Source organism: Saccopteryx bilineata, chromosome 2 (genome assembly GCF_036850765.1).
Source record: "Saccopteryx bilineata isolate mSacBil1 chromosome 2, mSacBil1_pri_phased_curated, whole genome shotgun sequence".
NCBI lineage: Eukaryota > Metazoa > Chordata > Mammalia > Chiroptera > Emballonuridae > Saccopteryx > Saccopteryx bilineata.
The window spans coordinates 360,641,570-360,663,015 of record NC_089491.1 but is presented as its reverse complement, the minus strand read 5'-3'; the positions used below and the strand labels follow the sequence as shown (position 1 = coordinate 360,663,015).

The following is a 21,446-nucleotide window of genomic DNA, read 5'->3' as shown; positions in this document are numbered from 1 at the left end:
GTACCCCAACCAGGATCCACCTGGCAGGCGCACTAGGGAGCAATGCTCTGCCCATCTGGGGATCTTGCTCCACTGTGTTCAGAGCCATTTTTTAGTGCCTGAGACGGAGGCCATGGAGCCATCCTCAGCACCCAGGGCCAACTCACTCCAATTGAGCCATGGCTGCAGGAGGAGAGGAGAAGAGAGAGTGAGAGAGAAGCGAGAGAGGGAGGGGTGGAGAAGCAGATGGGTGCTTCTCTTGTATGCTCTGGCCGGGAATCAAACCTGGGAGATCCATACACCAGGCCAACACTCTACCACTGAGCCAATCGGCCAGAGCCTGAAATTCTTTAAATTATTTTAAAAAAGATAAAAGCATACTTATTAAATGTCAGCTCACTAATGACCATTCACATAAATTTTCAATAAGCACAGAGAAAAATAATTTCATATCATGGGAGCAGTTTCTTGCACCTCAACAAGATCCTTGTATATTCTGAGAGTTCACTGCTAAAGCAAAGCTAGATCCTGTTTTCTTACTGGTTGATATAAGATGCAACTCCCCATCAGGCAACCTGACAGCTTCCCCTACTCTCAGAGACAAGGTGCCCCAGGGTGCCACTGAAATAAAAATGCATTATTTCATTCTTATGAGATGCTCAAAGAATGCTTATTTCCTGGGGCCTAAGTGACATGAGAGATTTTATCAGAAGTCTGTAGTGTTTCTTGGTTCCAGCTACTGCAGGATATATATAAATATACATATAGTTGAGGAACATGAAAATAGAAACTCCTAGTTTGTTTTTCTTTCATAGTGGTTTCCTCTAGGAATGAGGCCAGGGGTTAGAGGAAAGGGGCTTTCATTTATCTACTTTATTTATTTATTTATTTATTTATTTATTTTTTTTTTTTTTTTTTTTACAGAGGCAGAGATAGACAGGGACAGACAGACAGGAACAGAGAGAGATGAGAAGCATCAATCATCAGTTTCTCGTTGTGCGTTGCGACTTCTTAGTTGTTCATTGATTGCTTTCTCACATGTGCCTTGACCGTGGGCCTTCAGCAGACCGAGTAACCCCTTGCTGGAGCCAGCGACCTTGGGTCCAAGCTGGCGAGCTCTTTGCTCAAGCCAGATGAGCCCGTGCGGGACCTCGGAGTCTCGAACCTGGGTACTTCCGCATCCCAGTCCGACGCTCTATCCACTGCGCCACCGCCTGGTCAGGCTCTACTTTATTTATTTATATGAACTTGGAGTTTTAATATTTTTTGATATCTTTTGAAAATTGTTTTGCCATTAAGTATGAAACACTCTTTTGACTTAAAAATTAGTAAAAATATGACCCTGACTGGTTGGCTCAGTGGTAGAGTGTTGGCCCGGCGTGTGGAAGTCCCGGGTTCGATTCTCGGTCAGAGCACACAGGAGAAGCGCAGATCTGCTTCTCCACCCCTCCCCCTCTCCTTCCTCTCTGTCTCTCTCTTCCCCTCCTGCAGCCAAGGCTCCACTGGAGCAAAGCTGGCCCAGGCGCTGAGGATGGCTCCATGGCCTCTGCCTCAGGCACTAGAATGGCTCTGGCTACAATGGAGTAACCCCCCAAATCCCCAGATGGGCAGAGCATCGCTCCCTAGTGGGCATGCCGGGTGGATCACAGTCGGGCACATAAGGGAGTCTGTCTGACTGCCTCTGTGCTTCTCACTTCAGGAAAAAAAAAAGGTAAAAATATCAATATCTGCACCTGGTTTTGATATTATACTAGAGTTTTACAAGATATTGCCATTGGAAGAAACAGATTCTATTATTTCTTATATAACTGATGTGACTATTACACTCAACGCAAAATAAAAAGTTGAATTAAAATATAAAGCTTGTTAAAAAAATCAGTTGAAGACACTGAAAGTAACTGCAGACCAATTTCCAAAGGAACACAGACATGAGGCACGTGTGGAATTGGTTTTCAAAATTCTTTAGAAAGCTTCTCTATAAATAGGTTCAGTCCTTTGGGAAAGCAATTTGGCAATAACAAGAGTCTTAAATTCTCTAATTCCATTTGTAGGAATTTATTCTAAGGAAATAATCCTAATTACCAAAATAACTGGGTGCATAAAAAATTTTCATCACAGCATTATTTAAACAGTGAGAACCTGAAAACAACATGAAGGAAAATTCAACACAGGGTAATGACAGAATACAGAGTAGTATGTATGTTGCAGTCTGATGTATGTGAAGTTTGTTTAGTAGGAAAATGCTTCATTACATACTGCGTCTCAGCCTTTTGGCTAAGATCAAATGAAAATGCTTTGTTATAATGTTCATACAAAAAGGTAAGATAAACCACCTGGCACATGTAATACAATCATAACTAAATAAAAGTATGTAGAAAGACTTAGAGGCCTTGGCTGGGCAGCTCAGTTGGGTCGAGCATCGTCCTGATATGCCACGGTTGCAGGTTCAATCCCAGGTCAGAGCACATATAAGAATCAACCAGTCAATGCATAAGTAAGTGGAACAACAAAGTAATGTTTTCTCTCTCTCTCTCTCTCTCTCTCTCTCAAATCAATCAAATAAATAAAATGAGAAATGCAGGAAAATGTTTCTAGTGTTTGTTCTTAAATGGTACAAGTACAGGCTTGACCTATGTTGGCTCAATGGATAAAGTGTCAACCTGGAACCCTGAGGTCACTGGTTCGAAACCCTGGGTTTGCCTTGACAAGGCACATATGGAAGTTGATGCTTCCTGCTCCTTCTCTCTCTCTCTCTCTCTCTCTCTCTCTCTCCCCCCCCTTTCTAAAATGAATAAAGTCTTAAAATATTTTAAATAAAAAAATGGTGAGAATACAATCATTTTCTTCTTTCTACTTTTCACTATTGTCCCAAAATGTTTAATACTTACATATTACTTTAATATTGAAAAATGAAACTGCATTTAAAAAGAAAATAAAGCTACTCCCATATTTCAAGATGTTATGCAGTGTTTTGGGTGGTCTGTCCTGGGGTCAGCCACTGCCAGACAGAAATTATTGAGATTTCACAAGACAGCATTATCATTCAAATATAGGGATCCCACAGCCTCAAAAGATAGACCTTCTATAGCCTGACCAGTGGTGGTGCAGTGGATAGATGCTAAGGTCTCAGGTTTGAAACCCAGAGGTTGCTAGCTTGAGCGTGGGCTCATTCAGCTTTAGCACAGGCTCACCGGCTTGAGCATGGGATCATCAACATGATCCCATGGTCACTGATTTGAGCCCAGAGGTTGCCGGTTTGAAGCCCAAAGTTTCTGGCTTGAGCCCAAGGTCGTTGGTTTAAGCAAGGGGTCACTGACTCGGCTGGAGTCCCTGGTCAAGGCATGTATAAGAAGCAATCAGGCCCTGGCCGGTTGGCTCAGCAGTAGAGCGTCAGCCCGGCGTGCAGGAGTCCTGGGTTCAATTCCCAGCCAGGACACACAGGAGAGGTGCCCATTTGCTTCTCCACCCCTCCCCCTCTGCTTCTTCCCTGTCTTTCTCTTCCCCTCCTGCAGCCAAGGTTCCATTGGAACAAAGTTAGCCTGTGTGCTGAGGATGGCTCTGTGGCCTCTGCCTCAGGCACTAGAATGGCTCTGATTGTGGCAGAGCGACACCCCAAGATGGGCAGAGAATCGTCCCCTGGTGGGCATGCCGGGTGGATCCTGGTCGGGCGCTTGCGGGAGTCTGTCTGACTGCCTCCCCGTTTCCAACTTCGGAAAAATACAAAAAAAAAAATATAATAATAATAATAAAAAAAGAAGCAATCAATGGCCTGACCTGTGGTGGCGCAATGGATAAAGCGTCGACCTGGAAATGCTGAGGTCGCCGGTTCGAAACCTTGGGCTTGCCTGGTCAAGGCACATATGGGAGTTGATGCTTCTAGCTCCTCCCCCCCTTCTCTCTCTCTGTCTCTCTCTCCTCTCTGTCTCTCTCTCTCCCTTTCTCTTTCCTCTCTAAAATGAATAAATAAAATAAAAATAAAGAAGCAATCAATGAACTAAAGTGCCACAACTATGAGTTGATGCTTCTCATCTCTCTCTCTTCCTATCTGTCTCTCTGGCTAAACAACAACAACAAAAACACAGAACAGCCTGACCTGTGGTGGCGCAGTGGATAAAGCGTCGACCTGGAGACCTGGAAATGCTGAGGTCGCCGGTTCGAAACCCTGGGCTTGCCTGGTCAAGGCACATATGGGAGTTGATGCCTCCAGCTCCTCCCCCCTATCTCTCTCTCCTCTCTAAAATGAATAAATAAAATAAAAACAAAATAAAAAATGTTTCTCAAGACAGTTTAAAAAAAAAACACAGAACAAGAAATGCTTTAAAATGTTTTAAATGCAATAGAAGAGAGAAAATTTAACATTGGAAAGTATCTCCTAGAAAGCAGACAAAAGAGGCAAGATAATAGGAAATTAGAAGGTTGATTCCTGAGGTCCAGCTTCTGACTAATAAAAATTCCAGAAAGAGAGCAAAGAGAGGGGAAAAAATTCTAAAATAGATAATACAGAAACATTTTCCAGAATTGAAGAAATCTTTAGATCAAAGTGTTGGCCCTGACTGATTGGCCCAGTGGTAAAGCGTCTATACAGCATGTGGAGGTTCAGGTTTTGATTCCTGGTGAGGGCACACAGGAGAAGTGACCATCTCCTTCTCCACTCCATCCCCTTCCCTTTCTCTCTCTCTCTCTCTCTTTTCTTCTCCTGCAGCCATGGCTCAAATGGTTCGAGCGCATCAGCCCCAGGGGCTAAAAATAGTTTCTCTGCGAACATGGCCCCAGATGGGCAGAGAATCACACCAAATGCGGGTTGCTGGGTAAATCCCTGTCATGGCGCATGCTGGAATCTGTCTATCTCCCCTCCTTTCATGTGAAAAGAAGAAAAAAAAGAAAAGAAAAATGAATGAACCTGAAGTTGTGATATTGGAGGATGGAGAGAGGAAGAGTGTGAATGGTTGATGGAGTGAAAAAACTCAATTGTCCTTAGGAAGAAGATGACAGTTAATATCAAAAGCTGAAAGACTTGACCAGGCTGTGACACAGTGGATAGAGCATTGCCCTGAGACACAGAGGACCGAAGTTCGAAACCTCGAGATCACCAGCTTGAGCACTGACTATCTACCTTGAGCGTGGGCTCATCAGCTTGAGTGCAGGGTTGCCGGCTCGAGCATGGGATCATAGACATAACCTCATGGGCACTGGCTTGAGCTCAGAGGTCACTGGCTTGAAGCCCAAGGTCGCTGGGTTGAGCCCAAGGTCACTGGCTTGAGTAAGGGGTCACTGGCTTGGCTGGAGCCCCCTGGTCAAGGCACATATGAGAAAGCAATGAGTGGACAATTAAGGTGCTGCAACAAAGAACAGATGCTTCTCACCTCTCTCCCTTTCTGTTTGTCCCTATGTGTCTCTCTGTTTTCCCTGTAACCATGGCTCAATTGGTTTGAGCACACTGGCCTGGGCACTGAGAATGGCTCCATGGAGCCTCCGCCTCAGGCGTTAAAAATAGCTCAGTTGTGAGTATGGCCCTAGGTGGCCAGAGCATCGGCCCAGAGCATGCAGGAGTCTATCTCCTCTCTTCTTACTTGGAAAAAAGAAAAAAGAAACATCTGCCTTTAACAGAATCTCAGCATACCACTTAACCAGTGAATCAACCCAGGAAGTGTGATCCTGTAGGTAAAAACAATTCCCAGCAGGGCTCCAGAGGAAGGAAGAGCTCCTGGGCCCTGCAGCATGGGGCACCACAGCACCCAGGCCTGGGTCTCATCTGAGGCCCTGCTGGAAAGCCAGGCAAGACCATGGAAAGCAATGTCTGCCTAGACAACCAGGATCTGCTAACCCACCCAAGGCAAGAAGGGAGAAATGGATGGCAGATCTTATGAAACAACTTTCTCCCTTATTTTTAGCCCCAAGAAAGCAGGAAGCTCCAAATGGCATTTAGAGGGAGAAGAGGCCGTGTGATTAAGAGCTACAGCTTTTACCCTGACCTTATCTCCAGCAGGCTGAGTGATCCTGGACACACATTGAACTCTTACAGCCTCCACTTCCTTATCAACAGTATTTCTCCATGTATAAGATGCACCTTTTCCTGAAAAATGTGTGGTCTAAAAACCAGATGAGCCTTATACAGTGGTTGTAGATTTTTTTTACTTGCATTTCCTGTTTTTTCACGCTGTTGTGTTTGCACTTATTTAATGATGAATAAATCTTGAGTCCTATAACTTTATGTAATACAATTTTTTTTCAAATTTCGGCCCCAAAATTAAGGTGTGTCTTATACAAGGGAGCATCTTTTTTTTTTTTTTAATTTATTCATTTTAGAGAGAGGAGAGAAAGAGACAGAGAGAGAAAGAGGGGAGGAACAGGAAGCATCAACTCCCATATGTGCCTTGACCGGGCGAGCCCAGGGTTTCGAACCGGCGACCTCAGCGTTCCAGGTCGACACTTTATCCACTGCGCCACCACAGGTCAGGCCAAGGAAGCATCTTATACATGGGGAAATACGGTAAGTGTGGGGATCATAGCGGTGTCCACTCATGGGTTTTGTGAGACTCACAGGAGACAGTGCACGTAAAAGCCCTCAGAACAGTGCCTTAGACACAGTGAGTATGTGAATGTTTTTCAGGACGATCTCCTCGAGTGAGCCTCGCAAGAGCGTCTCCAACAAAGCGGGGGAATGTCAGGTCTTCAGGCTCCCCTGGAGCAGAGAGCTCTTCTTCTGGGAGTCATAGTCATGTCAAGCACCCCCCCTTCCCAGAACTAAGGCTCTAAACTCAAAACCACCTTCAAGTTAATTGTGTGTGCACTGTTGTGTCCTCTGTTGGCCATGCACATGGTTCAAGGTTGGTCTAGCCTGCCTCCTCCCGGGGTCACCTCCATCTCTAGCCCAGCACGATCCCGCCAGCCAGCTCTAAGAACCACTGCAGCACCTGTCTTACTCACTTGCCATTCAACACGACTGCCAGATTTGTCTCTGGATATGCCAAGACCTCAACTAGACTGCAAATTCAAGAGCACAGGCAATTTTCTTCCTTAGAGTTCCCAGGTTGCCTGGCATTAGATCTTACCCACCGGAGACACTGACATGTTCCTAGAACCACAGAACAGTGCCCTCAGCGAACTCGTCCAGCACGACAGAATCCTTCACGTGTTTTTCTAGTTGAGAGCCCCAGCGTCTCCTCTGGGCATCCACTTACCTCATCCAGCTGTCTCTTCGTCTCTTCTTCCATCCTTCGAATGTCGTCCATAGTCAGGTCAACCCACTTATCAAGCCAACAGAACAGCTGCCTGTGGAAGTTTGTAAATAGACGCTTCTCTTGCTATAAAAAGGAGAGAACCCAGTTAGAACCCAGAAGTTGAAGGCCACTGTGTGGCTCCGCTCCCCAAGATCTCTGAGACAATATGCACACTTCAGCGGGAAGTGGGAGAGAAGTGATGCCTGGCTGGCTTGTCTGGATCAGCCCCCCAGTCCCATACGTCAGTGACTTTTGCCTTCACATATCTAATAGGTATGGCTCCAACTAGGAGCCTCCAGGAGAAAATGGGTATCTAACTCACAGCTAGGCCCTATGTCTAAAACGCTAACAAGATAGGCAACCCATGAGCTCACAGCTAAGCCAAGGCCCCAAAACAACTGTGCCAAGTTTCCTCCTTGTCTCTGGAGCCTAAAGCCAGGTTAAAACTGGCCAGCAATTACAAAATGCAGCCCAAGAATGAGGCTCTAACAGAAAAAACTCCTTATATTTGTCTAGTTCCATAATTTGAGGCACTGGAGAATTTGGCTTGCTGCCTCTAAGCCTTTTGGCTTAAAAAAGAGAGACTAAGTTTTATTTGTATTTCTTTATTTCTTCTTCTTTTCCAAGCGAGAGGGGAGACAGACTCCCACATGCGCCCCAACTGGAATCCACTGACAACCCCCATCTGGGGCCGATGCTTTGCCCATCTGGGGCCATGCTTGCAACCAAGCTATTTTTAGTGCTTGAGGAAGAGGCTCCACAGAGCCATCCTCAGCACCCAGGGCCGATGTGCTCGAACCCACTGAGCCATGGCTGCAAGACAGGAAGAGAGAAAAAGAGAGAAAGGGGGGGAGAAGCAGATGGTGGCTTCTCCTGTGTGTCCTGATCAGGAATCAAACCCTGGACATCCACATGCCAGGCCAATGCTCTACCATTAAGCCAACTGGCCAGGGCCATTATTTGTATTCCAATCATAGCAAACATCTTCCTGTCTCCTGTTTTCTTTTTGCCTCATTTTCCTTCCCTGTCACAGGTGGTGCCCTTGGATGGACAGCACTAAACTGTAAGAGAGTTAAGTACAAGGACAAGTGGGGGTCTGGGAAATCAAACTGAAATATTTGAATGTCATCTACCCTAGGATACAAGTTACATGGGTTTTATGATCTTCATTTGTTGGGCAAAACACCCCACCAACCCGTAAACACTGGGAAGGCCTCGCCCTGGTCACTTACCTTATGTATAAAGTTTTCTACTTTGTTCTGCAGGCCCCACCACTTGAACTTGACAGTAACCAGTTTGTATGCACACATGTATGGGCAGTCTTTCTGATTTACAAGTTCTTGCTGCATTAGAAACATACCCACAGGTAGGTAACTAACAGGGTAGACCTCTGACTCTCCCTTAGCCCAGACCCAGGCATTCTCTTCCTCCACCCACGGGGTGACACCCACCCACACTGTGCCCACCCCCTGGGGGTAAGGATGTGAACTGCACCTTCCAGTTGGGGCCCAAGGGTCCTCGGCCTGTTTTGATGGATTTAAATTTTGCTGGGTCTTCCTCTGCCTTGTAATCCTGAGAGAAGTAGTAGAATTGGGAGGGAGAAAAGAAGAGGGAGAAAGGAATAAAGGGAGATAAGAAAACGAAGGGAGGGAGAGAGGAATCAGATTTTCTATCAGAGTACACTTCATACCAGTCTTTATGCTGCTGGCACAGAAAATACAGGAAAACATTATAAACAAGATAGAGAACTGTTTACGTTTGCCTTGGAGGGGCATTCTGTGGGATTTTCTTTGCCGGGGTTTGTTTTCAATTTTACCATAGTAAAGGGTTACCAGGCTGTCTGAGCAGGCACGTATTTCTACTGTCTAAAACAGATTTCCAACCTGGGGTGAGCATCCGAATTACCAGGAATGACTTTTTCAAAATACAAATTTCCAGGCTACTCTACCTAAAACCCAATGACTAAGAGTATCTGCTGGTAAGGGCAGCAAGGAGTTTTGTTCTTTAAACTCTGGAGATGATTCTAAAACAGAGCTGAGAACAACTGGCTGCCATTCCTGAAATCTAATATGTTCTCTCTTGTGCTTTTTTTTTTTTAAACAGGCTTGTTTTAATCATTATTGAAAAGGTTCAATGTATAGGACATAGAATGTTGAATGCACAGTCTCCTCTTGTGTATTAGTCAGTCTCACTCCACTGATTTATAATGCAGTCAACGCTGTGTTAATTAACCGTAACAGAAGTTTATCTTTAGCTGTTCCTCTGCATTGACCAGGGGCTCTGGAAAAGCCAACTCAGTATAGCAAATACTTAACAGAAATAAAAAGAGGTAACAAATCACACACAAACACAGTCATAAAGTATTTCCCAAAGCAAAGATTATTTACATGTACTCTAAAAAAATAAATCTTCCCTACCTCTGCTTCTCTCTGTTCATACAAAACCAGAGTTGACAAAACACTCTGAGTCACACCCTTTGCTAGTATTTGAGAAATATTTGACTATGCATGTTCAGTTTGAGAAAATTGATCAAGCTTATACTTATGATATATTCACCTTGCTATATATATTATACTGTACTTCAATAAAAAGTTTCTTGAAAAATCCATTAACCTTTTGAGGGTGGGAGTGAGATTATCAGGTAAGAAAGCACAAGATGGTTTTCACATCTTTTTGAAAATAAACAAATTGAAATATCTTAAGCATACAGAGTGACTCCAGGAAACAGGTGTCACACCACTGGGATACAGAAAACAAACTTTATTTCTACTAATGGCCAGAGAGCCAAATTCCCGCACCCTGATCCCAGCAGGCCTATCAGATAGGAACAGCGCTGGATGAGGGAGAACTCCCCTTTTCTAAACAAATACTTCCTGGGAGCACAGCAGTGAGCAGGGCAGACTTAGTCCTTGCTCTCTGCAACTGTATGGTCAAGCAGTGGACTGTCATCCTCTAGGCACCTGCTTCCATGTTTGTTACTCTGAGAAGCCATTACCAACTTCTTGAGGGCAGGGGACTTGTCTTTTCATATACCTGGAACACCCCTTGCCTGGAACACATACAGAACAAAATACTCCAAACAGAACAGGCAGGCAATAAATGTTTCTTAATTACTGGAGTGGAAAAATAAATTTGAGAACTAGTTTCGGGCTCAGTGTCATTTCAGCAAGGCAAATCACCCTTAGGACTACCAATAGTACCTACATTTTCAGAGGCTAAACAGGACACAGACCTCTGGGCCACTATATCCCTGGTGGCATTCCCAAGTCAAGACAAAAGAATTCTTAATACTAATTAAAAATAAATAAAACAAGTAACACCCAAGAGAAAACTTCCCTTTCAGCCAAGCTGGGTCTGGTTCCCTGGTTTCTCTGACACTAAAAAGTAACTTCTGCATCTCAATGGCCACCCACATCTCTAAACAGTTCCTACCTTGCTAAGTACTTGGCTTCGATCTGCAATGTCTATATATATGGCTTCCACATGTTTCCATGTCTCAGGCTCCAATTTATGCACCTGTAGGAATAAGGAGGACCATTGTGTAGTTTTTGTCAGCTATAAAGAACCCTTTACGCCTGACCAGGCGGTGGCGCAGTGGATAGAGCGTCGGACTGGGATGCAGAGGACCCAGGTTCGAGATTCTGGGTCTCCGAGGTCGCCAGCTTGAGTGCGGGCTCATCTGGTTTGAGGAAAAGCCCACCAGCTTGAACCCAAGGTCGCTGGCTCCAGCAAGGAGTTACTTGGTCTGCTGAGGGCCCACGGTCAAGGCACATATGAGAAAGCAATCAATGAACAACTAAGGTGTTGCAATGCGCAATGAAAAACTAATGATTGATGCTTCTCATCTCTCTCCGTTCCTGTCTGTCCCTGTCTATCCCTCTGACTCTCTCTCTGTCTCTGTAAAAAATATATATATATAAATAAATAAATATAAAAGCCCATCAATAGGTCCTCTGCATCTCAGTCCGACACTCTATCCACTGTGCCACCGCCTGGTCATGCTATATTTATTTCTTTTAGTTATTGATTTTAGAGGGACAGAGTGAAATATCAATTTGTTATTCCACTTATTTATGTATTCATTGGTTGATTATTGTATGTTTCCTGACTGGGGAATCCCCAACCTTGACATGTAGGGACAGCAGTCTCACCAACACAGCCACTCAGCCAAGGCTGTTTTTCATTTTCCGCTATACAAAAGACTACTACAATGAATCTTCTTGTATATAAGTTATTTCACACATGTGAAAAGTAACTGTATGATAAATTCCTAGGTGTGGAACTGTGGAGTAAAGGCTAGGTATATATATATTTTAAAAAAGAATAGGTATATTTTATTTTATTATTATTTTTTATTGATTTTAGGGAGAGAGAGAAAGGAAGGGGTAGGAGTGGGAAGCATCAACTCATAGTAGTTGCTCCTCGTATGTGCCTTCACTGGGCAAACCCGGGATTTTGAACCGGCGACCTCAGAGTTCCAGGTCAATGCTTTATCCACTGCACCACCACAGGTCAGACAGATAGGTGTATTTCAGATTTGAGGAGTTTTTGGCAAATTGTGCTCTACAGAGGCTATAATTTTGATGTTTTGAAAATATAGGTCCTCTGTGCCAGGAGTTACATTCTAGGTCAATCCCAGTACTACAAAAAGGCCTATAAGAAGGCCCTGGCCAGTTGACTAGGCAGTAGAGTGTCGGCCCAGTATGTAGAAGTCCCAGGTTCGATTCCCGGCCAGGGCACACAGGAGAAGTCCCCATCTGCTTCTCCACCCCTCCCCCTCTCCTTCCTCTCTGTCTCTCTCTTCCCCTCCCGCAGCTAAGGCTCCATTGGAGCAAAGTTGGCCCAGGCACTGAGGACAGCTCTGTGGCCTCCACCTCAGGCGCTAGAGTGGCTCCCACTGCAAAGGAGCAAAGCCCCAGATGGGCAGAACATTGCCCCCTGGTGGGCATGCCGGTTGGATCCTGGTCGGGTGCATGCGGGAGTCTGTCTGACTGCCTTCCTGCTATCTAACTTTGGAAAAATACAAAAATAAATAAACAAACAAAAAGGCCTATACAGAGCCTTGGAGAGTGTGTTTTGCAAATTAGAAACAGAGCAATCCTATGCTATTAGGATAGGTCTGTATCTTCCTGGCCAGGAAAACGAAAAGCACAGAAAGAATCCCATGGCAGGAATGGAGAAGCTGGCCCTGACTAGTTGGCTCAGTGGTAGAGTGTTGGCCCAGCATTTGGATGTCCTGGGTTCGATTCCTGGTCAGGGCACATAGGAGAAATGCCCATCTGCTTTTCCATCCCTCCCCCCCCTTCTTTCTCTCTCTCTCTCTCTCTTCCCTTCCTGCAGCCATGGCTCGATTGGTTTGAGCGCATTGGCCTCAGGCACTAAGGATGGCTCCATGGAGCCTCCACCTCAGGCACTAAAAATAGCTTGGTTATGAGCATGGTTCCAGATGGGCAGAACATTGGCCCCAGACAGAGGTTGCCAGGTGGATTCCACTGGAGGTGCATGCAGGAATCTATCTCCCCTCCTTTCACTTGGAAAAGAAGGGGGAAAAAAGGAATGGAGAAGCACAGGGCAGAGCCTAATTACTCTGCCCTGAAGATTGGAAACCCTTGGAGCTCTTGAGAAGTGCTACTTACATTCTCCTGGGTGCCAAGATCTGGTTTGTGCCAGGTTTCAATTTTAATCAGAAAGTCTTCTTTCATGTACTCATTCTGGAAGGGGGGAAAAAAAATACCTTATGGTCACCAGGCTCAGGATTGGAGAATAACCATTACTGGATCACAGGCAGTTAAAAAACTCCAACTTCTGCCCCATAATAACAGCTAACTTTACTGGGAGCCCACAAAATGCTAGGCATGCATTATCTCACTCAACCCTCACCCCAGCCTATAAGGTCTGTAGTAATATCACCCTCATTTTATAGATGAAGAAAGTGAAGCTCAAAAGGGTAAGGTGGGCCTGACCTGTGGTGGCGCAGTGGATAGAGCGTCGACCTGGAAATGCTGAGGTCGCCGGTTCAAAACCCTGGGCTTGCCTGGTCAAGGCACATATGGGAGTTGATGCTTCCAGCTCCTCCCCCCTGTCTCTCTCTCTCTCTCTCTCTCTCTCTCTCTCTCCCCTCTCTAAAATGAATAAATAAAATAAAAATTAAAAAAAAAAAAATTTAAAAAAAAAAAAAAAAAAAAAAAAAGGGTAAGGTGGTTTGTCTAAGGCCACAGAGATGATGAGAGCTAGACCTCAAAATCAGGTCTGACTTCAAAATCCATGAATTTAACCTCTCTGCTGTATTCCCTTATGCCCAAAGTACTAATGGTTTATTAGTAATGTGGGAAGAATACAGGAATACTTCCTAACCAACCAAACAAATCTGTCACTGCCCATTCCCCCCAGCCAGACTTCTGCTGAGGCCCAAAGTTCTCTTCTCAGCATATCATATTAACTCTTCATGATAATTACTATCTTCCTCCCTTAGTGCTTTTTTTTTAAAATTCATTTTTAGAGAGGAGAGAGAGAGGGAGAGAGAGAAACAGAGAGAGAGAAGGGGGGAGGAGCTGGAAGCATCAACTCCCATATGTGCCTTGACCAGGCAAGCCCAGGGTTTCGAACCGGCAACCTCAGCATTTCCAGGTTGACGCTTTATCCACTGCGCCACCACAGGTCAGGTCTCCCTTAGTGCTTTTTTAAAGTTGTAACTACAAGCCCTGGCCAAATAGCTCAGTGGTTTAGAGCATCCTGCTGAAGCACTGCCAGTTTGATCCCTGGTCCGGGCACATACAGGAAGAGATTGATGTTCCTGTCTCTCTCTCTCTCCCCCCTTCCTCTCTCGCTAAAATCAATAAATAAACATTAAAAATCAAATAAAAATACATAAAAGTTGGACCCACATAAGGGAGGAACACATTAGGCCATTAACTCCTTAGCAGGGATTAGGTTCTCCAGAACTGCCTATGTTGACCAGCAAGGCACTGGATGAGGATGCTGGAAGGTGGAGAGAAGGAGCAATGACATGGGGGTGGTCATGGAAGAAAAAAACCTTGCTGACTTCGTAGTTCTGCCAAGGGTCAGGACTCACTGGGGTCAACAGATGTCCAGTGGGAAATCCCACTCAGGTCAGCTGAACTGAAGTTCCGTACAGCCCTGAAAGGCATGAGCTAGCAAGAGGAGGGAAGAGCCTTGTGTGTTCTGCACAAGTGAGACCTAGAGCTAGGATATCATGGTTTTGACTGCTGCACCTCACAGAGCCACATGCCAATGTAGCTTAAAGAAAGAGGCTAGTTTTTCAATTAACAGGTTCCTCCTTAGGATTGAAAGGATTAAACCTTAACAGCTCCAAAAGTCATCCAAGAGAAAGAGGAATACCCAGGAACCTCCAGTGCAGTTAGTTTTATTTCTTCTTTTTCTATAAATCGTCTACAATTCCACCCCCTAACCCTTGAAAATACTTACTGTAATAACTGCTCCAAGGCAAGGACATGGAAAGAAGAGAGAAAAGGATTAATGAGGATGAATAAATATCTGCCCCTCAGCTCCAGAGACCATGGTAGCAAAGAGTTCTCTACTCCCTGGGGCTTATTCCACAGTTACCCTCCAAGCCTCAACGAGTGCATTTGGCACCTCAAATGCACCAACCCTCAAGATTCAATCATACAAAATTCCCAGAACACCAAATCTGGATTTAATTAAGAAATGCCACTGTCGCCTGACCAGGCGGTGGCGCAGTAGATAGAGCATCGGACTGGGATGCAGAAGACGCAGGTTCGAGACCCTGAGGTCACCAGCTTGAGCGCAGGCTCATCTGGTTTAAGCAAAAGCTCACCAGCTTGAGCCCAAGGTCTCTGGCTCGAGCAAGGGGTTACTTGGTCTGCTGAAGGCCCGCGGTCAAGGCACGTATGAGAAAGCAATCAATGAACAATTAAGGTGTTGCAATGTGCAATGAAAAACTAATGATTGATGCTTCTCATCTCTCCATTCCTGTCTGTCTGTGTCTGTGTCTGTCTATCCCTCTCTCTCTCTCTCTCTCTCTCTCTGTAAAAAAAAAAAAAGTAAAAAGAACCCCCTGATGATGGATGCTTCTCATCCCTCTCCGTTCCTGTCTGTCCCTATCTATCCCTCTCTCTGACTCTCTGTCTCTGTAAAAAAAAGAAAAAAAAGAAAAAGAAAAGAAATGCCACTATCACCTCCTTGAGATTCTTTTCACCAGGCAAGGAAAGGGGAGTGGCTCTGAAGAGCTGGGGGACTGGACCCTCTGCTATGCCTCAGTGTTGCCTGGGGTCTCCCTTACTTCAGGGGCACAGAGCAGGGCACATTAGGCCAGGCACTGTCTATCTGCCTTCTGCATCCTCCTCTCACTGTAACCAAACCTCTCATCCTCTATACTCCTGCTCATTGTAATGAGACCCACTCGGAAAACACAGTTCAATTATTTATCAGAGAAAATGACTGCAGCTCTAATGTCACCAGGGAACAAACTAGCTCTCCTCCTGACAACAGCCCAGATCATCTGTTCCCTCTGAATTTAGGACTTACTCAATTTCTGATGGATGCCACATTGCCATGTTTGAACATTTATGGGACTAACAGTGAAACCCCTAAACTCCAAAACTGCAGCAAAGGTTACCTCTGAGACTGAGAAGAGGAAAAGCTCAAATATAAGGGATAAGATCTACTCTGTATAGAAATAATATAAGAGACTGTAAATTACTTCCCCAAACCCAATGAAAGAAACTTGGAAGAAAGTACGAGATTAAGATGATAACTAAAGGGCCTATTGAAATAGCTGCTCTGTTATTGCTTGTAAAAAACTGTGTTAACAGAAAGGACATGGTATTAATATTCAGCAAGAGGAAACCTAAAGAGGTCAGTTTGGCAAAAATTCTCCAGGGCGGTCTTAGGAGCAGGGGGCCTGGGCTGCGAACATGGCACGTCTAGCAGCCCCATCGCGAGTGGAGACCGCGTTGTCAGGCTGGCCTGGTTGGATGACTCAGCCACCAAGGTTCTCCAACTAACCACCTGATTCTGAATCCCTGTTCTTCAAGCAACCTTCTCCTTCTAGTTCGGCCTCATATCAAGAAAGAATGTGCCGGGCCAGGCAGTGGCGCAGTGGATAAAGCGTCGAACTTGGATGTAGAGGGCCCAGGTTCAAGACTCTGAGGTCGCCAGCTTGAGCGCGGGCTCATCTGGTTTGAGCAAAAGCTCACCAGCTTGAGCCCAAGGTCACTAGCTCGAGCAAGGGGTTACTCGGTCTGCTGAAGGCCCACAGTCAAGGCACATATATGAGAAAGCAATCAATGAACAACTAGGGCGTCGCAGCAAAAAACTGATGATTGATGCTTCTCGTCTCTCTGTTCCTGTCTGTCTGTCCCTATCTATCCCTCTCTCTGACTCTCTCTTTGTCCCTCTGAAAGAAAAAAAAAAAAAAGAACGTGCTAATCAACAGACATAAGTGTCTGATAACTTAACCAAGTGAACATTTTCACTACATACTGACATTCTGATTATACTTTAGTTTTTCATGTGGAAGAGGCCACAAGGGCCTAATCAAGTGGTGGCACAGTGGATAGAGCATTGGTCTGGAACTCTGAGGACCCAGGTTCAAAATCCTAAGGTCACCGACTTGAGCGAAGGCTCATCCGGCTTGAGCACACACAGGCTCACCAGCTTGAGCATGGGATCATAGATATGACCTCATGGTTGCTGGCTTGAGCCCAAAGATCACTGGCTTGAAGCCCAAGGTCACTGGCTTGAAGCCCAAGGTCACTGGCTTGAACAAGGGGTCACTGGCTCAGCTGGAGCCCCCCAGTCAAGGCACATATGAGAAAGCAATCAATGAATAACTAAGGTGCAACAATTACGAGTTGTTGCTTCTCATCTCTCTCCCTTCCTGTCTGTTCCTCCATCTCACTCTCTCTCTCTAAAAAAAAGAAGAGCCCATAAGGAAAGAATGCCCTAATCAGCAAACAAGAAGGTCTCGTTTTATTAGTAATTTGGATTTCAACATAACTTAATATATTGGCATATGAGGTTTTTATACCTTAGTCTTTTTGAGACCCTAAGAAATAGATCCACTCAGTTCTGACAAATTAGATTTCTGAATAATCCATGATGACGATGACCCTCTGTGGCTTTTAATGCCAACTTGGGTGACAAAACCACCTTCCCTAATCTTCTCTAGCTCTCTCTGCTCCTCCAGACACCTCTGCATTCACAGCACTCCCTTTTCTTCAGACTGCAATCCTGGAAGTCCCAGGAACCTCTTTGAAAATGAAGCTCTCCAAATAAGACTAATCAGGTACTTTAAAACCTTGGCTTAGTGAGACTATTCAGCCAAGCATTAAGGCTAGTGGGAGAGGTAGAAAGAGAAACACTTATTTTCTTCTTCCTATTTTTATTTTATTTTATTTTATTATTTATTTATTTATTTACAAGGACAGAGAGAGAGAGAGTCAGAGAGAGGGACAGATAGGGACAGACAAACAGGAACAGAGAGAGATGAGAAGCATCAATCATCAGTTTTCTGTTGCAACACCTTAGTTGTTCATTGATTGCTTCCTCATATGTGCCTTGACCTCGGGCCTTCAGCAGACTGATTCTTCCTATTTTTATTCACAGACCAAACCCCTCTTACTCTCTCCTCACATCCCAACCCATCAGCAACAGGGGAAAGAGACAAAGAGAAATAAGGTAAGACAGAAAGAGCTGATGAGTAGAGTATTCCAGCTCCATTTTCTTTTTTTTTTTTTTTTTTTTTAATTAAAATTTTTATTTATTCTTTTTTTTTTTTTTTAGAGAGGAGAGAGAGGGAGAGAGAGAGAGAGAGAGAGAGAGAGAGAGAGAGAGAGAAGGGGGAGGAGCTGGAAGTATCAACTCCCATATGTGCCTTGACCAGGCAAGCCCAGGGTTTCGAACCGGCGACCTCAGCATTTCCAGGTCGACGCTTTATCCACTGCGCCACCACAGGTCAGGCTTCCAGCTCCATTTTCATTCCACTCAGAATAAGGTTAGAGCCTTCCAAAAGGCATGAGGAATTTATTCCATGTTCCTTTATCCATCACACCTCAAACTTTGAACTACTTTGACCAAACTTAGATGTCTGAACTCATCATCTTTCTCATCAACCCCCAGAGGTAAATGGTAACTAGCCTTTCTTATTTATTTATATTTTAAAAGAGCAAGCATCTAACTGAACTGATCTAAGATTCAATATATTCCTTCTGTATTATGGCAACTGTGTGAGGTCAGCACCCACTTTCGAGGAAACCAACCTTCTCCCTATCCCCCAATCTCTGTTCATGGAGTATTTAGAAAGTACTTTTATCTTTTTTTCTTTTGGCCAAAGATCAGGACAACATGTGAACAAACATTTAGTGGCTAGAAAACGCCCATGTCAGCGGCAGCACACTCCCCAGAATTACAGAGGACAGTGGCATCTCTGTCAGCACAAGATATGTACCCATAACCCTGCCCCAGACAAGGAAGAGTCCGTGCTATCCGTTTGCTTCCTTTATGCCAAGTTGGTGAAGGTTCTTGTGACGTATGCTCAATGCAACTCTCTTAGACATCAAGAAAAGTCACCTTTGGCCCTAGACAAGACATACTCAACCACTGTGCACAAGGTCTTTTAAGAAAGTGTGTATATGCCTCTTTTCCACTAATTGAATAGCTTCCTGTCCATTGCTTTGGGAGTAGTGACATTTGCATTTTAGCTACAGCAATAAAACTCTTAAGTGTCACACATCCCAGGTCCTATCAATGATTGTTAATCTCCTGATACAAAGGTCTTGAACCTGTGTAGGACTGTAAAGAGTAATGACCTTGTGCTCTAGACTTTAATCGTTCCCAAGTTCACAGGATAATGACCACATGGGTGGGACATCTTCATCAGAAACAATCTAGGGAGTGCCAGATTGCCACAAACAAGACAAGTGCAGCAGTTCCTGTAAGGAGGCTGGCAAGAGGACCCAGTGCCAGCCTGTCTGTGAAAACAAATGTAGGATGGCTGGGGAAAGGCCACCCACCTCACAGACAAGTTCTAGGAACCACCCTAGGATCTGGATCAGTACCATCTTGGGCCTTAGGCAAGATGCACTCTGAAATCCTACAAAGTGAGGAGTCTGAACTACTCAAAAGGGAATCCCAGAAAGTATAGAATAGAAAGTTTTCTGGGGAGGTTCAAATCTTTCCTTTCCAGAAACTTCAGATGGAGACTGGCCAAGGTTAAGAAAATTATTACTGTAGTGAAAACAGTAATTAGGCTGACAGTTATGACCTACAATATATATATTAAAAAAATTTTTAAAGGCTAAATAATTTCTTTTTGTTACAGTTAATGGCATGCATTGGTTTTTAAATTGGAGTTAAAGGGCAAGGACTCTTGGATTAAACATAACCACAAGGCAATTAATGTTTTACAAACATCACTTTTTTTTTTTTTCTTCCTAAAATCTTTTTTTTTTTTTTTTATTTTGTTTTTTTTTTTAATTTTATTTATTCATTTTAGAGAGGAGAGAGAAAGGGACAGAGAGAGACAGAGGAGAGAGGGACAGAGAGAGAAGGTGGGGAGGAGCTGGAAGCATCAACTCCCATATGTGCCTTGACCAGGCAAGCCCAGGGTTTCGAACTGGCGACCTCAGCATTTCCAGGTCGACGCTTTAACCACTGCGCCACCACAGGTCAGGCTACAAACATCACTTTTACATAATTGTAGTTGTTTTTAAATGTAAAAAATTATTATCTGATAAAGACACCCTCTTATTTTGTTGAAAGAAAGAAAGAAAGAAAGAAAGAAAGAAAGAAAGAAAGAAAGAAAGAAAGAATTATTCCTCTCCCATGCCCCCACTCCCACGTTTAACTATAGCACATGCTGGGCCCTGGCCAGTTGGCTCAGTGGTAGAGCATCTACTTGGCATGTAGCTGTCCCAGGTTTGATTCCCAGTCAGGGCACACAGGAAAAGTGACCATCTGCTTCTCCACCCCTCCCTCTCCCTCTTCTCTATCTCTCTCCGCCTCCTGCAGTTGAGGGTGAACTGGTCCTAGCACATCGGCTCCAGGTAGTGAGAATGGCTCCATGGAGCCTCTGCCTCAGGCATTAATATTGCTCTGTTGAGGATGCTGGTAAGGGTGCATGTGGGAGTCTGTCTCTCTATCTCCTCTCCTCTCACTTGGAAAAAAGGGAAAAAAAAAAGAACATGCTGGTTTAGCGTAGTCAGGGCTCTTTTTTATTTTATTTTATTTATTCATTTTAGAGAGGAGAGAGAGAGAGACAGACAGACAGACAGACAGAAAGGAGGATCAGGAAGCATCAACTCCTTGGCCAGGCAAGCCCAGGGTTTAGAACCGGCGAACTCAGTGTTTCCAGGTCAACGCTTTATCCATTGCGCCACCACAGTCAGGCAGTCAGGGCTCTTAACAGTGACTTTCCTCCTCCTTGCCCCCCATCTGCCACCCAAATCTAGCATGCATATTTCATGTGTTATATAACATATCTGAGGTATAGCTGATTCTAAATCCTTTCATCGGAAATTGGGTTTATTTCCATTTTAGCCCAACAACATCAGTGTTTTCCTTGCTATGTTTTCTTGGTGTCCAGGCTTGGCCCTTCCCCAGGGCAGGAAGGTCACCCTACAGGCCTCTTCTATGACTGCTGCAAAACTCAAGAGTCTCTGGCCTCAACACTGTTTTGCAAGCTAAACACAAATATATCACAGTAAAACTGGAAATTTCAGTATCTAACAATAAAGCAGTGGTTTAAAAAGATCACAGTACATTTATACAATAGAATATGATGCAGCCATAACAAATTTTAAAAATTAGGAGACTTATGTAGTGACAAAAAAGAGTCTTCATTTACTGAGTAAAATGAGCAATTTAATAGTTAATATGATATAATCCAAAATCTGTCTAGGAACTGTGTCTGGATATTTGTTATATGTGTGTACATTTAAGATTTTAAAAAAAGACTAGAAAGGCCCTGGCCGGTTGGCTCAGCGGTAGAGCGTCGGCCTAGCGTGCGGAGGACCCGGGTTCGATTCCCGGCCAGGGCACATAGGAGAAGCGCCCATTTGCTTCTCCACCCCTCCGCCGCACCTTCCTCTCTGTCTCTCTCTTCCCCTCCTGCAGCCAAGGCTCCATTGGAGCAAAGATGGCCCGGGCGCTGGGCATGGCTCTGTGGCCTCTGCCTCAGGCGCTAGAGTGGCTCTGGTCGCGATATGGCGACGCCCAGGATGGGCAGAGCATCGCCCCCTGGGGGGC

At 44.7% G+C, this 21,446-nt stretch overlaps 2 protein-coding genes across 2 annotated transcripts in view; one reads left to right on the top strand and one right to left on the bottom strand.

Annotated features, from left to right (window-relative positions):
• The window catches only part of PITPNA (phosphatidylinositol transfer protein alpha), a 49,901-nt gene that overhangs the window by 10,024 nt on the left and 18,431 nt on the right, over nt 1–21,446 (bottom strand). Inside the window, exons 5-10 of the mRNA XM_066263078.1 lie at nt 14,646–14,653; nt 12,836–12,910; nt 10,632–10,715; nt 8,694–8,771; nt 8,432–8,542; nt 7,161–7,283 (exon numbers count right to left, since the gene is read on the bottom strand). Coding sequence (XP_066119175.1) covers nt 7,161–7,283; nt 8,432–8,542; nt 8,694–8,771; nt 10,632–10,715; nt 12,836–12,910; nt 14,646–14,653 — 479 coding nt within the window. The remainder of the gene's footprint in view (nt 1–7,160; nt 7,284–8,431; nt 8,543–8,693; nt 8,772–10,631; nt 10,716–12,835; nt 12,911–14,645; nt 14,654–21,446) is intronic.
• The window catches only part of SERPINF2 (serpin family F member 2), a 222,795-nt gene continuing 202,013 nt past the window's right edge, over nt 665–21,446 (top strand). The window contains exon 1 of the mRNA XM_066263077.1: nt 665–670. The gene's annotated coding sequence lies outside the window, so the exon portion shown is untranslated. The remainder of the gene's footprint in view (nt 671–21,446) is intronic.